General features: G+C 48.9%; 1 protein-coding gene across 1 annotated transcript in view; it reads right to left on the reverse strand.

Annotated features, from left to right (window-relative positions):
• Positions 1-17,438, reverse strand: part of Slit3 (slit guidance ligand 3) — a 579,279-nt gene that overhangs the window by 34,918 nt on the left and 526,923 nt on the right. Inside the window, exons 24-27 of the mRNA XM_046421334.2 lie at positions 13,777-13,848; positions 11,866-12,029; positions 9,175-9,299; positions 1,920-2,017 (exon numbers count right to left, since the gene is read on the reverse strand). Of these exons, the coding sequence (XP_046277290.1) occupies positions 1,920-2,017; positions 9,175-9,299; positions 11,866-12,029; positions 13,777-13,848 (459 nt within the window). The remainder of the gene's footprint in view (positions 1-1,919; positions 2,018-9,174; positions 9,300-11,865; positions 12,030-13,776; positions 13,849-17,438) is intronic.

Below are 17,438 nucleotides of genomic sequence, written 5' to 3' on the forward strand. Positions count from 1 at the left end.
GCCAGGTCGCATCTCCCTGGTGTGGCCTTTGCTCCCTTTGTGAGCCCACAGTGCAGCAAGAATAGAGAAGCCTCTGTCTGAAGCGGGTGTGATGCTTCCAGAATTCTGACTCCCAAAAGGTGCTGTGGGTTGGACTGTGTTCTCCAGGAAAGACAGACGGAAGTCGTAGCCCCAGACCTCGAACGTGACTCTACTTGAAACTAGTGTTGTTGCAGGGCGTACTAGACACCCATCGTAGTGTCCCCGTGAGAAGACTGACGTGTGAAGACAGACAAGGGGAGAAGGCCCTGTGACAGAGAAGGCAGAGCCTGGAGTGACGGCTGAGCGCCGAGGAATGCCAGGCTCGCCAGCAGAAGCCAGAAAGAGGCAAGGAGGGACCCTCCCCTGTTGGGTTTGGAAAGAGCCTGTCCCTGCAGACACCTGGATTTGGGGCTTCCTGGTCCAAGCATTTCTGTGGCCACAAGTCACAGTCTGTGGTCCTTGGTGATGGCAGCCCTAGAAAATGACTCCAGGAGGGAAGGGGGCAGAGTCCTTTCTAACCAGGGGCCGCCGCCCTGGTGGCTGGCCTGGTGGGACCCCGTATGGAAGCACCCCACCCCAGCATTTGCCTCACTGCCCTCCTCCTGTGGATCTGGGTCTTTTTCCTTTCAAATTAAGTTTCAGGAATATTTCCTGTTCACTCGAAATTCCTCAAAAATGGAAGATGGCCAGGAGAGACCAGGGGACACAGAATTGCCTACGGGGATGATCCTCCCTTCCTGAGCCCCAGTTCTCTCCTTCTGGCTGGGGCACAGCCTCATCTGGGCCTGGAGGTGAACTTCCTGGCTGACATGTGTGGTCACCTCTGGGAGATTCCATGCGGTTTCTCCTCATCCTGCTCCAAGTGAGTGGGGCTGGGGTGCGGGGGTGGGAGTGAGTGGTTTGGCCTATTCCAGGCAGGAACAGGAACTCGGGCCGGAGTCTCACTTGTCAAGAGTCAGGCAGGGTTGGATGGGGCTGGCTTGGCAGGAGCACATGTGGGTGGGCTGGGTGTCCCGGGGAGGAGAGCCAGGAGCCCAGAGCTTGATTTCTTCCATAGACCACACAGCAGCCCCTGACCAGAGGGCTTTCAGAAATTAATGGCAACCCAAGCTCTAAGATGTCCGTCAGAGCCTGGCACCAGAAGCCTTTATGCCAGCAGCTGATGCCCGGCTCACTGTGCCACAGGAGCCACTTCCAATGGTCTGCTCCTGCCAGGGCCACTGGCTGGGGAGCCTGGGCACCTGAAAGCTACGGGGAAGGCAGGAGGCACGAAGGGGCCTGACGTCTGGGCAGAGGCCCAATCTCACGCTCAGCACAGGGTAAAGAAAAGTTTACATGGTGTCCATGCCCTTTTCCTTCTGAGACCTTAAGACCAGCAAGGAAAGAGGATGGGAGGTGGGGACAGAAGCTCCAGGAGCCAGTGTCAGGATATGTGACCTAGAGCAAACCAATCTCTGAGCCTCAGTTTCCTCATCTGTTCAACTGGGCTAGTACTACCCCCTGGTTGTGAGAAGATGCTAATGGGACAGTGCATGACTAGTCAGGCTGGCTCACAGGGAGCTGGTCATTGCCACCAACTCTTAGCATTATTCACCATCCAGGAGAGAGTGGTGGGGCTGCCAGGCTGCATCTGCTCCTTCCCTGACTTCAATTGGCAACTACAGCTCCCTTGCAGACTCCTAGCTTAGATAGCTGAGGTTGGCACCTGGGTTCAAATCCAAGTACCAGTGCTGACTATGTAACTCAGGCAAAGGCTAATCCCTTTGATGCCTCGGATTCTTGTCTGTGCAGTAGGGATAATCGTGCTTCCCTGTGACGTGGGCAGGGTCTTAACGTCATTCTCAGAGAGGACTCTGCCCATGGAGCCCAAGGGCAGGGAGGCCTGTGGTGAGCTGTACCTGAACCCATCTTTGTGGCTCTCGCTCAGGTGGCAGGTGCCTCCGTTCTGGCAGGGGTTCTGGATGCAGGTGTTGATGGGCACGGTGCAGTCCTTGCCCTGAGGAGAAGACAGAGAAGTGCCCAAGGAGGGGGGCTTGGATGGCTGCTGTGACACAGACTGAGAGTTCCCAGTCTCCCTGGGGGAAGCTGAGGAGATGCTGGAGAGGAGGCCCTGGACAGGCCTGCCATGTGACTCAGAGTAAGCCAAAGCGCCCCTTCGCCTCTGTCACACTGCAGTGACAAGGAAGAAACCTGGAGAACCCAGGAGTCCAGGCTCCAGTGTCATGACTTCTGGAATCCACAGCCTCCGGTCCTCAACGGCAGGACCGAATGTGGACTCTGGACATGACCAAACCCATTCACATCCCAGCTCCACCTCTTCCTGCTGGCCGCCCTTGACCTTGCAAAAGCCTCCGAAGCTCTGATAGGGCTGTTATGAGAAGGAAGCCAGAGCTTTGGTATAAGGAAGCTGCACACGGTAGGTCTAATCCACAACTCCAGTCGGGTGGACTAAGGCTGACCTGTGGCCAATCAACCGTGTGTCCTGTAAAATGCCAACCCCCGGAGATTCATCCTTGATTGGTCTGGATGTTTGTTCTTAAGTTCAGCAGGTAAGCCCAACGTCAGGCTAGGCTGAAACCACTGCGTAGTTTGGAGTGAGGGGAGTTCCTCTGGGCCAGGCTCCTCCCCCTCCCAGGTACCTCCCCCTCCCAGGCTCCTCCCCTCCCAGGCACCTCCCCTCCCAGGCTCCTCCCCCTTCCAGGCTCGGCTCCTCTGAAGGGGATGCTCGAGCTGACACGGAGCCAACCAGGTGGCAGGTGGGGAAGATGATGCCAGGCAGAAGGAGCAGTGGGGACAAGGGCACTCAGAAGGGCAGCCCTAGGCAGAGATTAGAATTAGACCCAGCGTCCCAGGATGCAGCCCAGCTCTTCTCAGGCCTCTGGCTCCTGCTTCTCCCCTGGGACTAATGGGCGGAGGTTACACCCAAGTATTGGCAGCAGCCCTGTACAGGACCCGGTAGCCTGGGGAGGGGTCTGTTGCATCTATTTCTGGGTCACAGTTCAGTGGCCTGGGTGGATGCCAGGTGGGGGTGACCGCGGGAGGCCTCCCACTGCTGTTCCACCTGCTCGCCATCTGCCAGAGAAAACCCTCTTTCCTTTCTGCTGCTGCCAGTGCCTGTCATGGAATGGGACTGGGGCTTCCTGGTGTGTGGTCACTGCCAATTGAGCCTGCCCAGGGCAGCCTCCGCTGAGGACTCTGAAATGCATCCTCCTGCTCTCTCAGGGCTGCTGCCACTCCAGCAGCTGGCCATGGCTGGCTGGTTCTTAAACCATTTCATGCCCCCACCACAGTTAGAGGGCTGTCAGTCTTAGAGGGGAAGGCTAGTGCAGTTTGGGGTGTCATCTGGGTTCATCCTAAGCTACAGTGACCCAGGGCCCTCAGTCAGAGTGGGAATAGAAACTGTGATGATAATCTTCCCTCACATTATGGAGCACACTTTCTGTTCCAGGTCTTATGCTAAGCGTTTTATATTCATGTTCACAAGAACCCTCCCAGATCGGTATCAGTGTTATTACACACATTTTTACAGACAGGGAAGACAGACTTGGGAACTGAGGTAATAGGTTCAAGACTGCACAGTTGGAAATAGAAGCGGCAGCTGAGCCCAAAGCCAGTGCTGGGCCTCTGTGCTGGACCACTGATCTTGACCCTCTTAAAACCCAGGTTCTGGAATGTAGTGGATCAGAGCATGAATCTAGGTTGGCTGCTGTTTTGCCTGGAGGAAATTCTCCCTGAGCCTCTTTCCATTTTCTGTGAAATGAGAATAATAGTTAAGTATCCTAAATTAAAACATCCGAAATCCAGAATGCTCCCAAATCTGAACCTTTAGGGACTGGCATGATGTCATAAGTGAAAATGTCCACACCTGATCTCGGTGATGGGTCACGGTCAAAATGCAGGTGCAGAAAAAATGCCAAATAAAGTTACAGGCTATGTGTATGAGGTGAATATGAAACAGAGATGAACTGCATTGTAGACTTAGGTCCCATCCCTAAGGTAGCTCAGTATGTATATGTAAATATTCCAAAATTGGAACAAATCTGAAATCTTTGGTCCCAAGCATTTCAGATAAGGGACACTCAGTCTCTACCTACCCCAGGGGAGTAACTTGTTTAGAAATCACATAGCTGTAAGCATGTAATGGCAGCTCATAGTAACAGCGGGGATGACAAAAGACTGGGGTCTGAGGCAGGGTGGCATGTGGGTGATTAAAATACCTTTTAGGGTCCCCGATTGGTGTTAAATAGCTTGGGGGTATGTATAGGGTCGGCAGCAGGGTAGATGGACTTGCAGGCAAGGAGAACCTTGAGAAGCTTTGGGCAGGGCCTCCTAAGCCCCTGCCTGGTCCAACCTTGCAAGTAGCATCTACTCCAGGTGGAATATTCCCCTCAGGGTGGGGATGGGGGTGGAAGTTGGGATACATGTCTCCCCTAGTCTTCTATGCTGAGCATGGGAATCTAGGGGGCAGATCCTGGTACCCGATGACACAGTAATTGAGCCTGGAGGTGGGAATTTCAGTGACTAGAGAAATAATCATCATTGCCAAGGCCTGGCTAATTAGTCTTCAATTCTTCTCAGCTGCATTTTGTTCAAATCCTCCAGATATGTGATGCTCCTTGGTCCTTCCTCACTTTCTACTCCTCAGTGTGTGTGTGTGTGTGTGTGTGTGTGTGTGTGTGTGTGTGTGTGTAAAGGACATGACTGAGGATACTGGCTTCCTTTTAAAGAGACTGGAAACATCTATCCTTACTGGAAAGCTCTTTCTGAGATGGGGCTGGGAGGGCTGTTCTAAAACCTTGCTACTCAAAGTGTGGTCCTTGGACTGGCAGCGTTGGCATTCCACGGAGCTTGTTAAAAATGCAGTCTGAGGCCCGACTTTATGTCTCATGAACCAAAGCCTGCATTTTTAACAAAATCTCCGGGTGACTCTTGACAATACTGAAGTTTGAGAAGTACTGCTCTGAGACATTGAACGTGTGTAGAAAGCTGAATGGCTGAGAAATACATTTTATGTCCCAAATCCTAGAATAGTGGCAAGATAGCCACCTTGTGGGAAATGTCTACTGAATGCTCTTACTGGATAGGCAAGTGCAAATGTGATGCTTTTCCATCTTGACGACATCCATACCAAGCTCAGCTGGTGAGCATGAGTATTCCCCTTTACCAGTAGGAAAGTGAGGCATGGTGAGAATCAGTGGCTAGTGATGAGTAGGGGTGTAGACCTTCCTGCAAGAGGTAGCTGGTTCTGATTTTAGCTCGCACACTTCCCAGGTGTGGGAGCCTGGATAAGTTCTTAGGTTTTTACAAACCTTAGATTCTTCACGTATCAAAAGAGGATAAAAACTTATTTCACAGGCCGATTAAGAGCAGTGTAGGAGGTGACATCCTGAGACTGCTTCACAAAGGCCTGGTGTTCTCGTAGGTTAACAAAGCTGCCAGCAGATCAGATGATAAACAGTGCCTGCTTGGCCTCTTTTTTTTTATGGCACTGGGGATTGAACCCATGGGTGCTCTACCACTGAACTATACCCTCAACTCTTTTTATTTTTAAATTTTGAGACAGGTTCTCACTAAGTTGCTGAGGCTGGCCTCAAACTTGCGATCCTCCTTCCTCAGCCTCCTGAACTACTGGATTATAGGTGTGTGCTCCTGCACCAGGTTTGCTGTGCTTTTGGAACATTGGGACTTCCCAAAGTCATGCAGCTGGTCAAATGAGAAACTGAGATATCTGAGTAAATGTCTTGGCCTTGAGCTTTATTTTGTGGGTGACAAGGGACTGTGGTCAGCTTAGTGATGTATCCAAAACTACTCTTTCATTTGTTTCCCTTGAGTGGGCTTCAACCCATCAAGAAGGAGAGCAGGTGAAATGAACTTACCCAGGGAGTCAGATGCACCATGAAATGGCCCCTTTGGCTCAAACTGCTCCATTTTACATTGGAGGAAACTGAGGCAAGGAGACGAGCACGAGTGCCCTGCAGCCAGGGGGACACAGGCTCTCGGGGTTCCTTCCACATGGGGTTCTTTCTACCACTGTATTCTGTGTTCTGTTTTTCTCTACCCTAAAGATTCAGACAGGTTCTCAATGGCCAGGGACTGTCACCCTCAGTGTTGCAATTGCTGAACTTACTGATGGGCAGTGCATGGAGTGGCCAAGAGCATGGGTTCTGCAGTTTCTTGGCTCTGAGCCTGAATCCCAACACCCTCACTGCTATGTTCTGTTCCTTCAACTGTAAAGTAAGGGTCATTTATCAGGAGCTGTGTCCCAAGGCTTTGATGAAAGGTATGCAAGGTGGTGTAGCTAGTTTAGTGTGCTGTCAGTACACAGTAGGCACTCAACAGTGATGGCTCTAATACTGACTATGTTGTTGTGATAGTCAACATTTTTGTCATCCCCATGTACATTGCCACAGTCATCACTATCATCCTCACCATCACCATATGATCAGCATCAGCATCATCACTACCACCACCTCCATTGTCACCACCACCACCATCGCCATCACCATTGTTATCACTATTGCCATCACTATCACCATCCTCATGATCATCATTATTACCCCCATCATTATTGTCACCACCATCACTATAATCATTGCCATTATCATCACCTTCATAACCAAAATCATAACCATCATGATTATTACCCCCATCGTTATTGTCACCATCACCATTGTCATCACCATCACCATTACCATCACCATCACCATCACTATAATCATCACCATCACCATGATAATCTTCATCATCACCATCATTATCGCCATCACCATTATCATCACTATCATCATTACCATCCTTACCAGCACCAACATCACTATCATCATTGCCATCATGATCATCACTATCACCATTACCAATGCCATTGCGATCATCACTATCATCATCGTCAACATCAGCACCATTGTTATACACCATCACCATCATCCCTTTCATCATTATCATCACCATTACTCACACCATCATAATCATCCCCATTATGTAACCCCGACCTGCCTGAGCTCAAAGGTTCCTAAAAGTCAAAATCTCTGTTCAGATTCTTTTGAAATCTATAAGATGTCCAGAGTCTTGTGAATAAAGTTAAAAAAAAAAAAACAACAAACCTGGCATTATCCCTCTGTGGCCCTGTAGATGAACTCTTTCCTCTGATGTGAATGGTCAGACTATGGTCAGAGGAAAAGTGTAGTGTGGACTTTCAGATTCAGGCCAAGTTCAAAGAGAGGGAAGCCAGATTAGCATGGGTGTTCATCTAATCTTTAAAATAAGGATGATGACCTCCAACTCTGAAGGTGATTATAAAAATTAGAGGAGGGAATAAATGCTTAAGGCCTAGTTGAGGGCCTGGTCTTTAGTTAATAATTAGAGAACTACACAAGGACTGGGCATGTAGCTCAGTGCTAGAGTGCTTTCCTAGCATGTCTGAGCCCCTGGGTTCTATCCCCAGCACCAAACAAAGGAAACAAAGAGAACTAGACATGCATGGAACTAGAAGATCATAAATACACGTCTCAGTTCCAGGAGAACCACCAAAAGTCATTGACTATTCAGTGTCACAGATTGATAATCTGTTGAACCAGCGTGGAACCACCTATTCTGATGGCCCCTCTCACAGCTGGTATGAGGGAGTTGCATGCAAGGGAAGAAGTAAAAATCAGTGCAGATTGAAGGCCAGATCCTGTCATGGGTGCACCAAGTACATTATTGTACCCTTTATTCCCGCATGATTGGGGGGTGGTCTGGTGTACAGATGGGAGAGCCAAGGCTAAGTCATTGGCCATTGCCGCACAGCTAGTAAATTTCAAAAACTGGAACCCACACATGCTTCTCAGTGTGAATACACAGCTTGAGTTTTGTCCACTGAACCCACACAGGGAGGTTCAGGGGAAGCATGGCCCCCTCTCAATCTCTGTTCTTCCCCTGCTAGTAACTGTATGGGTGTAGAATGCACAGGTCTGAGACTCTGGTGAGTTTGAGGCCTTGGGGACCTATGGCTTCAAAGGGAATCCTTGACCTGTCTTGTCCCAGGCCCATAGATGGCACTCTGACACTGTCTGCTAGAAGCACAGCTACCATTGAGAAATCTCCCAGTTTCCCTTTCCCCACCTGGAGTCTGCTCTTCAGCTTGTCACTACACACGCACAATCCCTCTGGGGATGGAGATGTGGCTATGGCAGTCACCTGTCACTCAGCCTATACCAGGGGTGAGCACTGGATGGATTGTGGGGCTGTCTTGGACTCGTGGTGTGTCCAGAGCATTCAGATCAGTGCCCTGAAGGCTGAAATCTGGGAAGTTCTGCAGGGGAGGATGGAGCCACAGCTCTGCCGACCCCCCTGACACTTTGACTCTGGAATCCTGTAGACCTGGGTCTTAATCCCGTCACCTCTAAGCTTTGGGAAATCAAGTCAAACCCTGTCAACAGTTGTAGGCCTGGTTTCCACATCAGAAAAATGGGAATTAATGATTTTTTCATAGGTTCACTGGGAGTGTTTAAAAAGAAGAGATGAGCAAGATGCCATGCAGAGAGCTTGACACACAGTCTGTCCTCTCTGGATGTCAGCAGGGAGCAGGGTGACATCTCCTGGGCAGTGCTGTGAGAAGAGGGAGGAAAGGACTATCTTGGAATTGGCCTGGATTTCTGGGGAGGACAAAAGGGAGAACTGGGTCTCACTTCTGTAGGCCCCCCAAGTTTGCCAGCAATGTGGATGGGCTTGGCAGCCCCCAGGCCTTTTAACCCCTATCTCTGTATCCTCATCAATCTGAAATCAACACTTTTAGGACAGGACTGGGGGGCGGGGTTGATGGGGAAAGAAGGTTCTGGAAATCCCTTGGAAAGGGACTCAGTGGGTTCAAGGCGTGCCTTTACTTGGAAGCACTTGAACTCTCTTGAGATGTCATTTCCCCATGTTTCACAAAGAAAATACAAATGCAACATTTCCCCCATATCTCAGAGCATCTGTCTCAAGACTATAAGGGGTCCCATTTGGCACAGTGTGACAAGACCTGGCAGCCTTTGCCAGTTCTGAGAATAGGAAAGTTCTAGGAAATGACACTTTGGATAGGGTCAGCCAGCATGGTGCACCATCCTGGGTCCAAGACAGAGGAGGAGCCTGGGGTGTGAATGGTGGCGACTGGGGTGGGTGGGGCACCTGTCGTACCTTGTAGCTGTAGGGGCAGGTGCAGCGGTACTGCTCCACAGGGTCCTGACTGCATGTGCCATTGTTCTTGCATGGGCTGGAGAGGCAGGCATTGCACTTGGCCGCAATGTTGATATCCACTGGACCTGGGTAGCAAAACCAGCGTTGGTGGCAGGTCTGAGCGGGCTCACTGCCACACCTCCCTTTCCCTCAGTTCTGGTTCCTCTCCATCTCCATGCCCGGGGCAGCTGGTTCTCTCCAGCCAGCACAACCATCCTGGCTAGAGTCACATTGATTTAACCATTGTCCAGTGAGAAAAATCACAGCGGGACATCAGACAGAAGCATTTCTGCAGTCAAATCAATTACTGTAATTAGCCTGATCCGATTTGGGTGCTAATCTGCAAACAAGGCACTGTAATTAGAAGCCCCCTGTGTATCTTCATATTCCAGGGAGCCCTGGACCTAGACTACATTTGGGCTCTCACTTCTTCACCCTCAAACACCCTTCCCCTGGAACAGTCAGTGCCAGGCTCCGGAGGGATGCGTATGCCAAAGGCATGCATAGGAAGTCCTCCCTGCAAAACCCTACAGGTTAGAAACAGATGGCCCCACGGACACAGCAATGTGTTGGCACTGTGCTCGGGGACACTTGCATCCATGGCAGTTCCAACTATCCCTGCTTTAGCGGTAGGGGCTGGAAGAGGGCATGGTCCTCATACAGGGCTTTGTAAAGGGGACAGTGTCCTGCTGCTGCAGCCAGCTTTGAGCATGAGCCCTGGATACACAGGACTTACTTAATGACAGGACTTTAAATGATCGTGGGGCTGACAGTCCTCAACCTGGACATGGGTGGAGACTAGCTCCAGGAAGTGGCCCTTCCTGATGGATGAACAGAAGGGCCTGACTGAGAGCCTTCTATTTTTAAAGCTCCTCAGGTGATTCCAACCTGCGCAGCCAAGATGGAGAAATGCTATTCTAGAGTTATTTGGATCTTTTAGTGTCAGATCAGATGTCTGGGAAGCTGGAGGTAGAAAATTAAAATTAGCTTTAAGTCAACATTCCCCCCACACCCGGCTTTTAGCAGAAGGATGGGACACAGTGTTTTTTTTTTTTTTTGTTGTTGTTGTTTTGTTTTGAGGGCAATAAAGTATATCTGTATATAAACCTTCAGATTCTAAGAGATGAGCAAAGGACACGAACAGACAAATGTGAAATGTAAATGGAAAGTAAATTTTTGAGACAAAATTCAGAATCCACAATAATTAAAATAAAAGGAGATATGATTGTTTTTTTATTTTATATTAGCTATGACTGCAAAATAAGATAAAATAATAAGAGTACCTAATGCAAGAGTCCCTCAGAGGGTGCTACTGGGAGTTGGTTATAATCCTTTATGGAATCACTTTGGCAACATGTGTGAAGATCATGTACTTTGACTCAGTAATTTCCATTCTGTGAATGTCATCTAAGAACATAATTTCACATAGAGAAAGACCTTATGCATCCATGGTAAGAAAAAGAAATGAAAACACTCTAAAGATTTTAAGCTGGCTAAGTAGTAGTGGAAAATTACATCCAGCGAGGTCATCAAGAACATGCATTCTGGAAACAGAAGGACCTGGAATCCCACCTGTGTGTTCTTTAGAGGTCATTGGGGCTGGGATGCAGCTCAGCAATGGAGCCCTTGCCTAGCAGGCCCAGGCCTGGGTTCAGTTAAAGTAACCTCTTTGAGTCTTAGCTTTCTCACTTTTTAAAAATGAAGATAATATTAATATTTGTCTCATAGAAGTTTTACAGAATTACATAACTTGATATATGAAAAGTGAGAATTAAAATAATATTCTAAAAGTGCTTAAAATAGCATCAGTTACAAAGTGAAGAACTCAGTAGTTTGTTATCCTGATATGATACAATCAGTAAAAATCACATGTACACAAAATTTGCTGCAGTGAATGGGAAAATGCTAATGATGGTAGGTAGACAGTGCAGGCTAAAGGGGATAGGCGGGTTAAAAGGGTTCTCAACTCTGGAAAAATATGTGCAGGAAGAAGTCAATGAGGAAGTACAGTTGGCTCTCTGTGTTCATATCACATCTGCAGATTCTGCATCCAGATTAAACTAACCACAGATAGAAAATGTTCAGAAAATAATTGTGTCTATACTAAACAAGAACAGACTTCTTTTGGGATTCATTATTCCCTAAACAATATAATACAACTACTTTCTACATAGCATTTTCGTTGTATTGGGTATCATAAGTAATCTAGAGATGGTTCAAAGGACACAGCAGGTGTGCGTATGTGCAGATATGATACTGTTTTATATAGGAGAGTGTCCTTGTATTTTGGTATCTGTGGGGGACCTGGAACCAATCCCCAGGAATGCTAGGGACTGATGGCTGTAAACACAGCAGCAGAGTCTGGGAGTGTAGTGGCGTGACAGTGTGTGCTGAGGTGCCTGATGCCCTGGGTTCACTTGCCAGCACCGGTGTGATGGCGGGAAGACAGCAGAGAGCTTTGGTGGGGAGAATGACAAAATGAGATGTGATTCCACATTAATTTTAGCATCTGAGTCTCTGTTTGGCCCATGGGAGAGATAGGGTAATGATTTTAGAAGTCACATCTGATGAGATGCCCAGCTCTGATGGGCTGTTGGAGGAGAGAACCCACCCCACAAGGGGCAGGAAAGTGAATAGGTGGGCAGCACCTACCTTTGCACTGGAACCGATGGGTGGGGGTGGTGAGCAGGAGTCTGTCGGCCATGGGCTCGGGGCTGCTGCAGCGGGCAATGCCAGGTTCCTTGTACCCTGCCTTCACCCATTCTGACAACCAGCGCAGATTGCAGTCACAGTGCAGTGGGTTGGTTCCCAGTGCCCTGGGAGGCAGAACAGGAAGTTAGGGCCCCCTGTCCAGCCTGGTCCATAGGCTCCATATCCTTGGCTGCCTGGAAAAGCAGGATTTTCTGACTTTGGTCGATTGGGGTGTCTGACATGGAAACAGGTGGAGAAGTTTCTCTTTTGGAGCAAAGCTAGTATCTTGAGTGTATTTCCAATCCTGAGCATATGCCAATGCCTACCTGTTCCCCCTCCCACTTTTGAGACATTGCTCTCACTACCCTGGTAAAATTGTATCCTCAACTCAACTCCAACCCTGGCTCCCCTAGAAGCTTTCTGGAATGTTGGCCACATCATTATCTGGCTCCTGTCCCTACTCAAGGGCCCTTTGGGAGATGTATTCTGTAAAGAAGTTTCTGAGACCCAGAAGTTTGGAAGCAGCTTCAGACCACTCAGATTGAAGATCAGAGAGGAGGGCACAGTTCAGTGTGGAAATCTCCAAAGTAGTCCCAGGAAGAAAATACTAGAACTTTAAAAAAAAAAATCCCATCTGGGCTGGGGCTGTAGCTCAGTGGCAAAGCACTTGCCTAGCATGTGTGAGGCACTGGGTTCTATCCTTAGCACCACATAAAATAAACAAAATAAAGCCAACTCTGTCCATCTACAAAAACAAAAACAAAAACCCATCCTTAACCATTTCTACTTCGAATGTTTTAAAATATGCATACATAATACCTTAGTATCACTTTGTATGCACACAAAATATGAAAATAATCAAATAAACATATAGGAGGAGTACAAACTCAAACATATTCATGGACAGAGGATTGTAGTAAGATAACCAAACACCAACAAAATAATAGAGGTGCCTGATCTAGGGAAGAGAGCCCTGGCCTGGAAGTCAGGGAAGTTGAATTCTAGGCCAAAGCCTCCTTGAACTGCTAGGTGACTTCCACCTAGCCACTTTGTGTTTATGGACCTCAGTTTCCTTGCATGAAATAGGACAGGAGGACCTGATCCAGAATGTGGGACGGTTGAGAATGCGCACTTTGCAGTCCAGGTAATCCTTGAGCTGTGCTGAGCCTCTGCTGCTTACTGACTGTGTCACTCCTGGACAAATTCTTTAAACCCTCTAAGTTTCAATTGTATCATGTAGAAAGGGTTAAAATTGCCTCCATAATAAGAAATGAGTTAGATAATTCATCCAAAGTGTTTAGCATATAGTAAACATTTTCTGGCAGTTCTTCTTACATTGTTTACAGAATCGATGATGCCTTTGAAGGCATTGGCAGCAAAGAAAAAGACAACGTAGACAGTATGGATACGTTGTCAGAAAATAAATTAGTCAGCCTTCCGAATCCTCGGGTTCCACATCTGCAGATTCAACCAAGTGTGCATCAAAAATAATGGAAAACAATCGCATCTGTGCTGAACACATCCTGTTTTCCTGTCATTATTCCCTCACCGAATACAGGACAACAACTAATAACATAGCAGTTGCACTTTATTAAGGATTAGAAGCAATCTAGAGATGCATTAAAATATGCAGGAGGATGTGTGCATGGGTTCTTTGCAAATACTCTGCATTTCATATAAGGGACCTGGGCATCTTCAGATTTTGGTCTCTGCAGGGGCTCCTGGAACGAGTCCCCTGCAGATGTGGAGGGATGACTGTGTGTATGGAATGGATATATTCCAGAAGCTAGCTGTAATGATATTGTGATGATGTCGCACATTATGAGCTTGCGTTTCCAGTGAATGCAGGCTGGAGAGAAAGGGGCTACTTACAGGTGGGAAAGGGATGTCAGGTCATTGAAGGAGCCTTCAGGAACAGTGGAAATATCGTTGCCATGGAGGGTCCTGAGATGGAAGGGACAGGTCAGAGGGTTACACTCAGTGGCAGTTTGAACCCAGCCACCTGTCAGTAGTTCCCAGAGCGTCACTGCTTGCAGCAACAGCTGGTGCTCTTGCTGCAGGTTGAGTGGCTGTTCCTCTGCCCAGCTCAGCAGCAGGGATGGAGGGCAGAGTATTTGGGGAGGAAGAGGGTGCACTTTTCAATGGGATAGAAATGGGAGGGAATCAGAAATCAGTCCATTTTGGAGGTGGAACATGAGGTAAATTATTCTCTGGGTCTCCATTTTCACACCTTAAAAGTGGAGAGGCATATCTACACACAGAAGCCCTTGGAAACTCAGAGATGATGTTCTTAACTATGCCTCAGACCATAATTTCTGGGGCCAGGTTTCTTGCCTTCAGAACCTGACTCTACCACTTTCCAGCTGTGTGACTGTGGGCAAACAGCTCACCTTCTCTGAGTCTCCCTTTCCTACTGTAAAATGGGAATGAAATAAATGAGATTTGCCACGGAGGTAGCAGTGCAGGTGTTATTCCATGCAGAGAAAGCCTAGCACTCCAGACACACATACATGAGCCTGGCACTTGGCACATATGAGTGCATCTCCTGACAGCAAGTCCAGGGGGCTGGGCAACCTGTTGGGTATCTGCAGCCACTCTTGGGAGTGTAGGTGGTGTGAGCTATTCTTTTTTGCAAAGTGGTGGATACTGAGCCTCTGCCAGTGCCTGGAGGACAGACAGGTCCATGAAAACGTGGAATGAAACTGTTCTGTGCTCCAGGAACAAGAGCCAATCTACAGTTCAGGACTATATACCCAACCAAAAAATTTATCGCCAGCAGCATTTTAAAAAAAGCCTAATTAAAAAACCCCTAAATCGATGACTCACTTTGGGGTCTGGTCTATGAAATACAAGGTGCTAAGTCCTAGAGACTCAGAAGCTTCTTTACTGACTGATGGCCCCATTGGGTGTGCTGGTGATAACGCACTGTTAAGGGAAGGACTAGCAACGTGAGTGCAGGCAGGAGTCCTAGTGAAACAGAGACAAGGTTAGCGCTGACAGCGTAAATGTAAGCAGTAACTCATGGAACCGCTCTTTTGTTTTGCTTTCCGCTGAAGTTAGACTGCCTTGGGTCTTCAACTGAAACTGAGATGGTAACTTAATTATATTTAATATAGAACAGGGATCTCCCATGGGGTGAGCATTGACCTCACACTGCAGGAGAACTGACGCTAGAAAACACACAGATCTCTGAGCCTCATTGGCAGAGACACAGATTCTGTGGGTCTGGGTGGACCTGAGGTCCTACATTTCTGACATGTTCCCTGGTGTGCAGCTGATGCTGTTCCAGGGACCCTTCAAGGGTGAAGGTTCAGAGAACTTCCCCCTATTACATCAGGGCAAGGGATTCATTTCCCTCTTCCTCTTCCCAAATCTCCTCTCTTTTCCTTTGGGCACTGGATATCAAACCCAGGCTGTGAACATACTAAGCATGAGCTGGAGCCATGTCTCCTGGCCCTCCTCTCCTCCTCCTCCTCATAGTTGTGCTTGGTTGGCATCCTCACCATGGCCAACTCCTTCCCCTACAGTTCCAGGTCAGACTCTCTGGGGTGGGATGGGGTGGGAAGCAGTCCCAGACTCTTGGGCCGTACGTTGGTCAGGAGATAGTCAACAGTCCTCTGAAGGGTGCTCCTGCAGCTTCTCACCTCTGTGGGTGAGAAGCAGCCCGGGCACTTCTGAACACACTTATGGTGTCATTTCATCTCTAATCCATGAGCTTGGTTACAAACCTCAGCGCCTGCCAGCTATTGACTTGGATGGCTTCACTGTGACTTGCTGGTTTGCAAATGCACTCAGCCCCATTACTAATCGTTTCTGGAAGGGGGCTGGGCCCCTAGAGGCATGAAGCTCTACTTTAAAATTACCAGATAACCTAGAGGCAGTTTGAGCATGGTGACACCCACAAGCCACACACCCACTTACTGTGAGGGGGGCCACTGAGATCTCTGTACCTACAGAGAAATGGGCTGCATTTTACTGGGACAACTCTAAAGAAATCTGCCTCCACCTCAGGTTCTCACTCCCAGATTGGCCCCCAAAGACGGTCTCTAGCATGTCAGACCCCATCATAAAAGGTGCTGGAGAGGTGGGTGACGCGCTTGCCAGGAAGCACTGGGTGCCTCCGCCTTCCTCTCCCTGACACCTGCAGGAACAGAGGCTGGCCAGCCCCTCTCAGAACCCCTGATGGCTCATCTTTGCTCCCCTCCTGACTACTAGGGGATGTAAAGGCACACTTGGGATGCACACGGTGGCATTGGTAGTGCAACATCAGGACCTAACCACCTGTGTCAGCGCTGGGCTGTTGGAACCTTGCTGTCTGGATCCTCGGATGTTCACAGTTTGTCTGATAGTGGCAGGACCTGTCCTCGTCCTAAATGTGGGCTGGAGTCAGTGGATTCTCTTCTGAGCAGGTGAGGCCACTTCCAGGGATTAAGAGGTTAGGCTCTGAGTCAGGTGGCCTGGGTTTGAGGTGGCCCGGGTTTGAGTCCTTCCTCTCGTTCTGGCTTTTGGTGCTCAGTTTTCTCATCTCTAAAATGAAGGCAGTCTTGGAATCTACCTGTAACGGTAGATGTCCTTTGTGGGGTGCAGGTTGCTTAGCACCGACTCCTCTTTTCTGTAGCGGCTCCCCTCTGGTCCATTGGGAATCACCTTCCCCGGCTCTCACTTCAAGAGCTTTGCTCTCCTGCCACCATTGGGTCTGGTCAGTCAGAGTCACAGTGAGTGCAGTTAGAAGTTTAGCATGACCTCAGTGGGGTGCAGGGACCCTGAAATGGATACCCCCAAATATGGTGCTCTGACATGCTGGAGCTGAGGAGCAGTCTCCAGTTCTTGCTGATATCCCCCTGGTCAGCCCCACTTTCTCTTGATCCTTTCTTTCCCGAGGCACAGGAAAGGACTTTCCCTGAGATTCCCCTATTGATCTAAAGACCATATCCCGCAAACAGAAACAAAATCATCTCCATATTCCTACATTTCATAGGTCCTGGAAGATTAGAGTTCTATCACAGAGGGGGAGACTGAAAATCTATCACCATTCTAAGACCCCAGAGGAACTTTGCCGCAGGCCACTGTCTATTCTATGGGCTCACTCTCTCCCTTAATAAAATTCACTTACTATCCCCCCAAAACTGCACCCCCCACTTCCTCTCCCCTAGGAGGAGGGCATTTCCTGATGTTCCACAGCTGGCCAAAAGCGAAATGCTGTTGCCTGGTAAGGGGGTGGGCACTTTATCCAGAAGGCAATGAAGCAAAAAGCCAGTGGGCCCTCTCCAGAGCTGCCGTGGGGGTTCCTGCAGTCCACAGAGCAGCATGGGTGTGAACGGCGCCATCTCACTCCAGGGACCAGGAGATAAATCTAGGATGACAAATGATGTCCCACGGGCGCCCTCAAGAGCACACTCTGCTGCAGACTTCCGGGTGCTAACTGACTCCAGGTGGCCCTGCTGTGGCTGGGGAGGGGGACCAACACTAGGGACCACACACGCACAAGGCATGTGACTCAGCGTGGGGCAAAGATCCCCCAAGAAGAACTAAAA

Source organism: Marmota monax, unplaced genomic scaffold (assembly GCF_021218885.2).
Source record: "Marmota monax isolate L192 unplaced genomic scaffold, Marmota_monax_Labrador192_F-V1.1 WCK01_AAM20220418_F8-fsc00084, whole genome shotgun sequence".
NCBI classification, from domain to species: Eukaryota; Metazoa; Chordata; class Mammalia; order Rodentia; family Sciuridae; genus Marmota; species Marmota monax.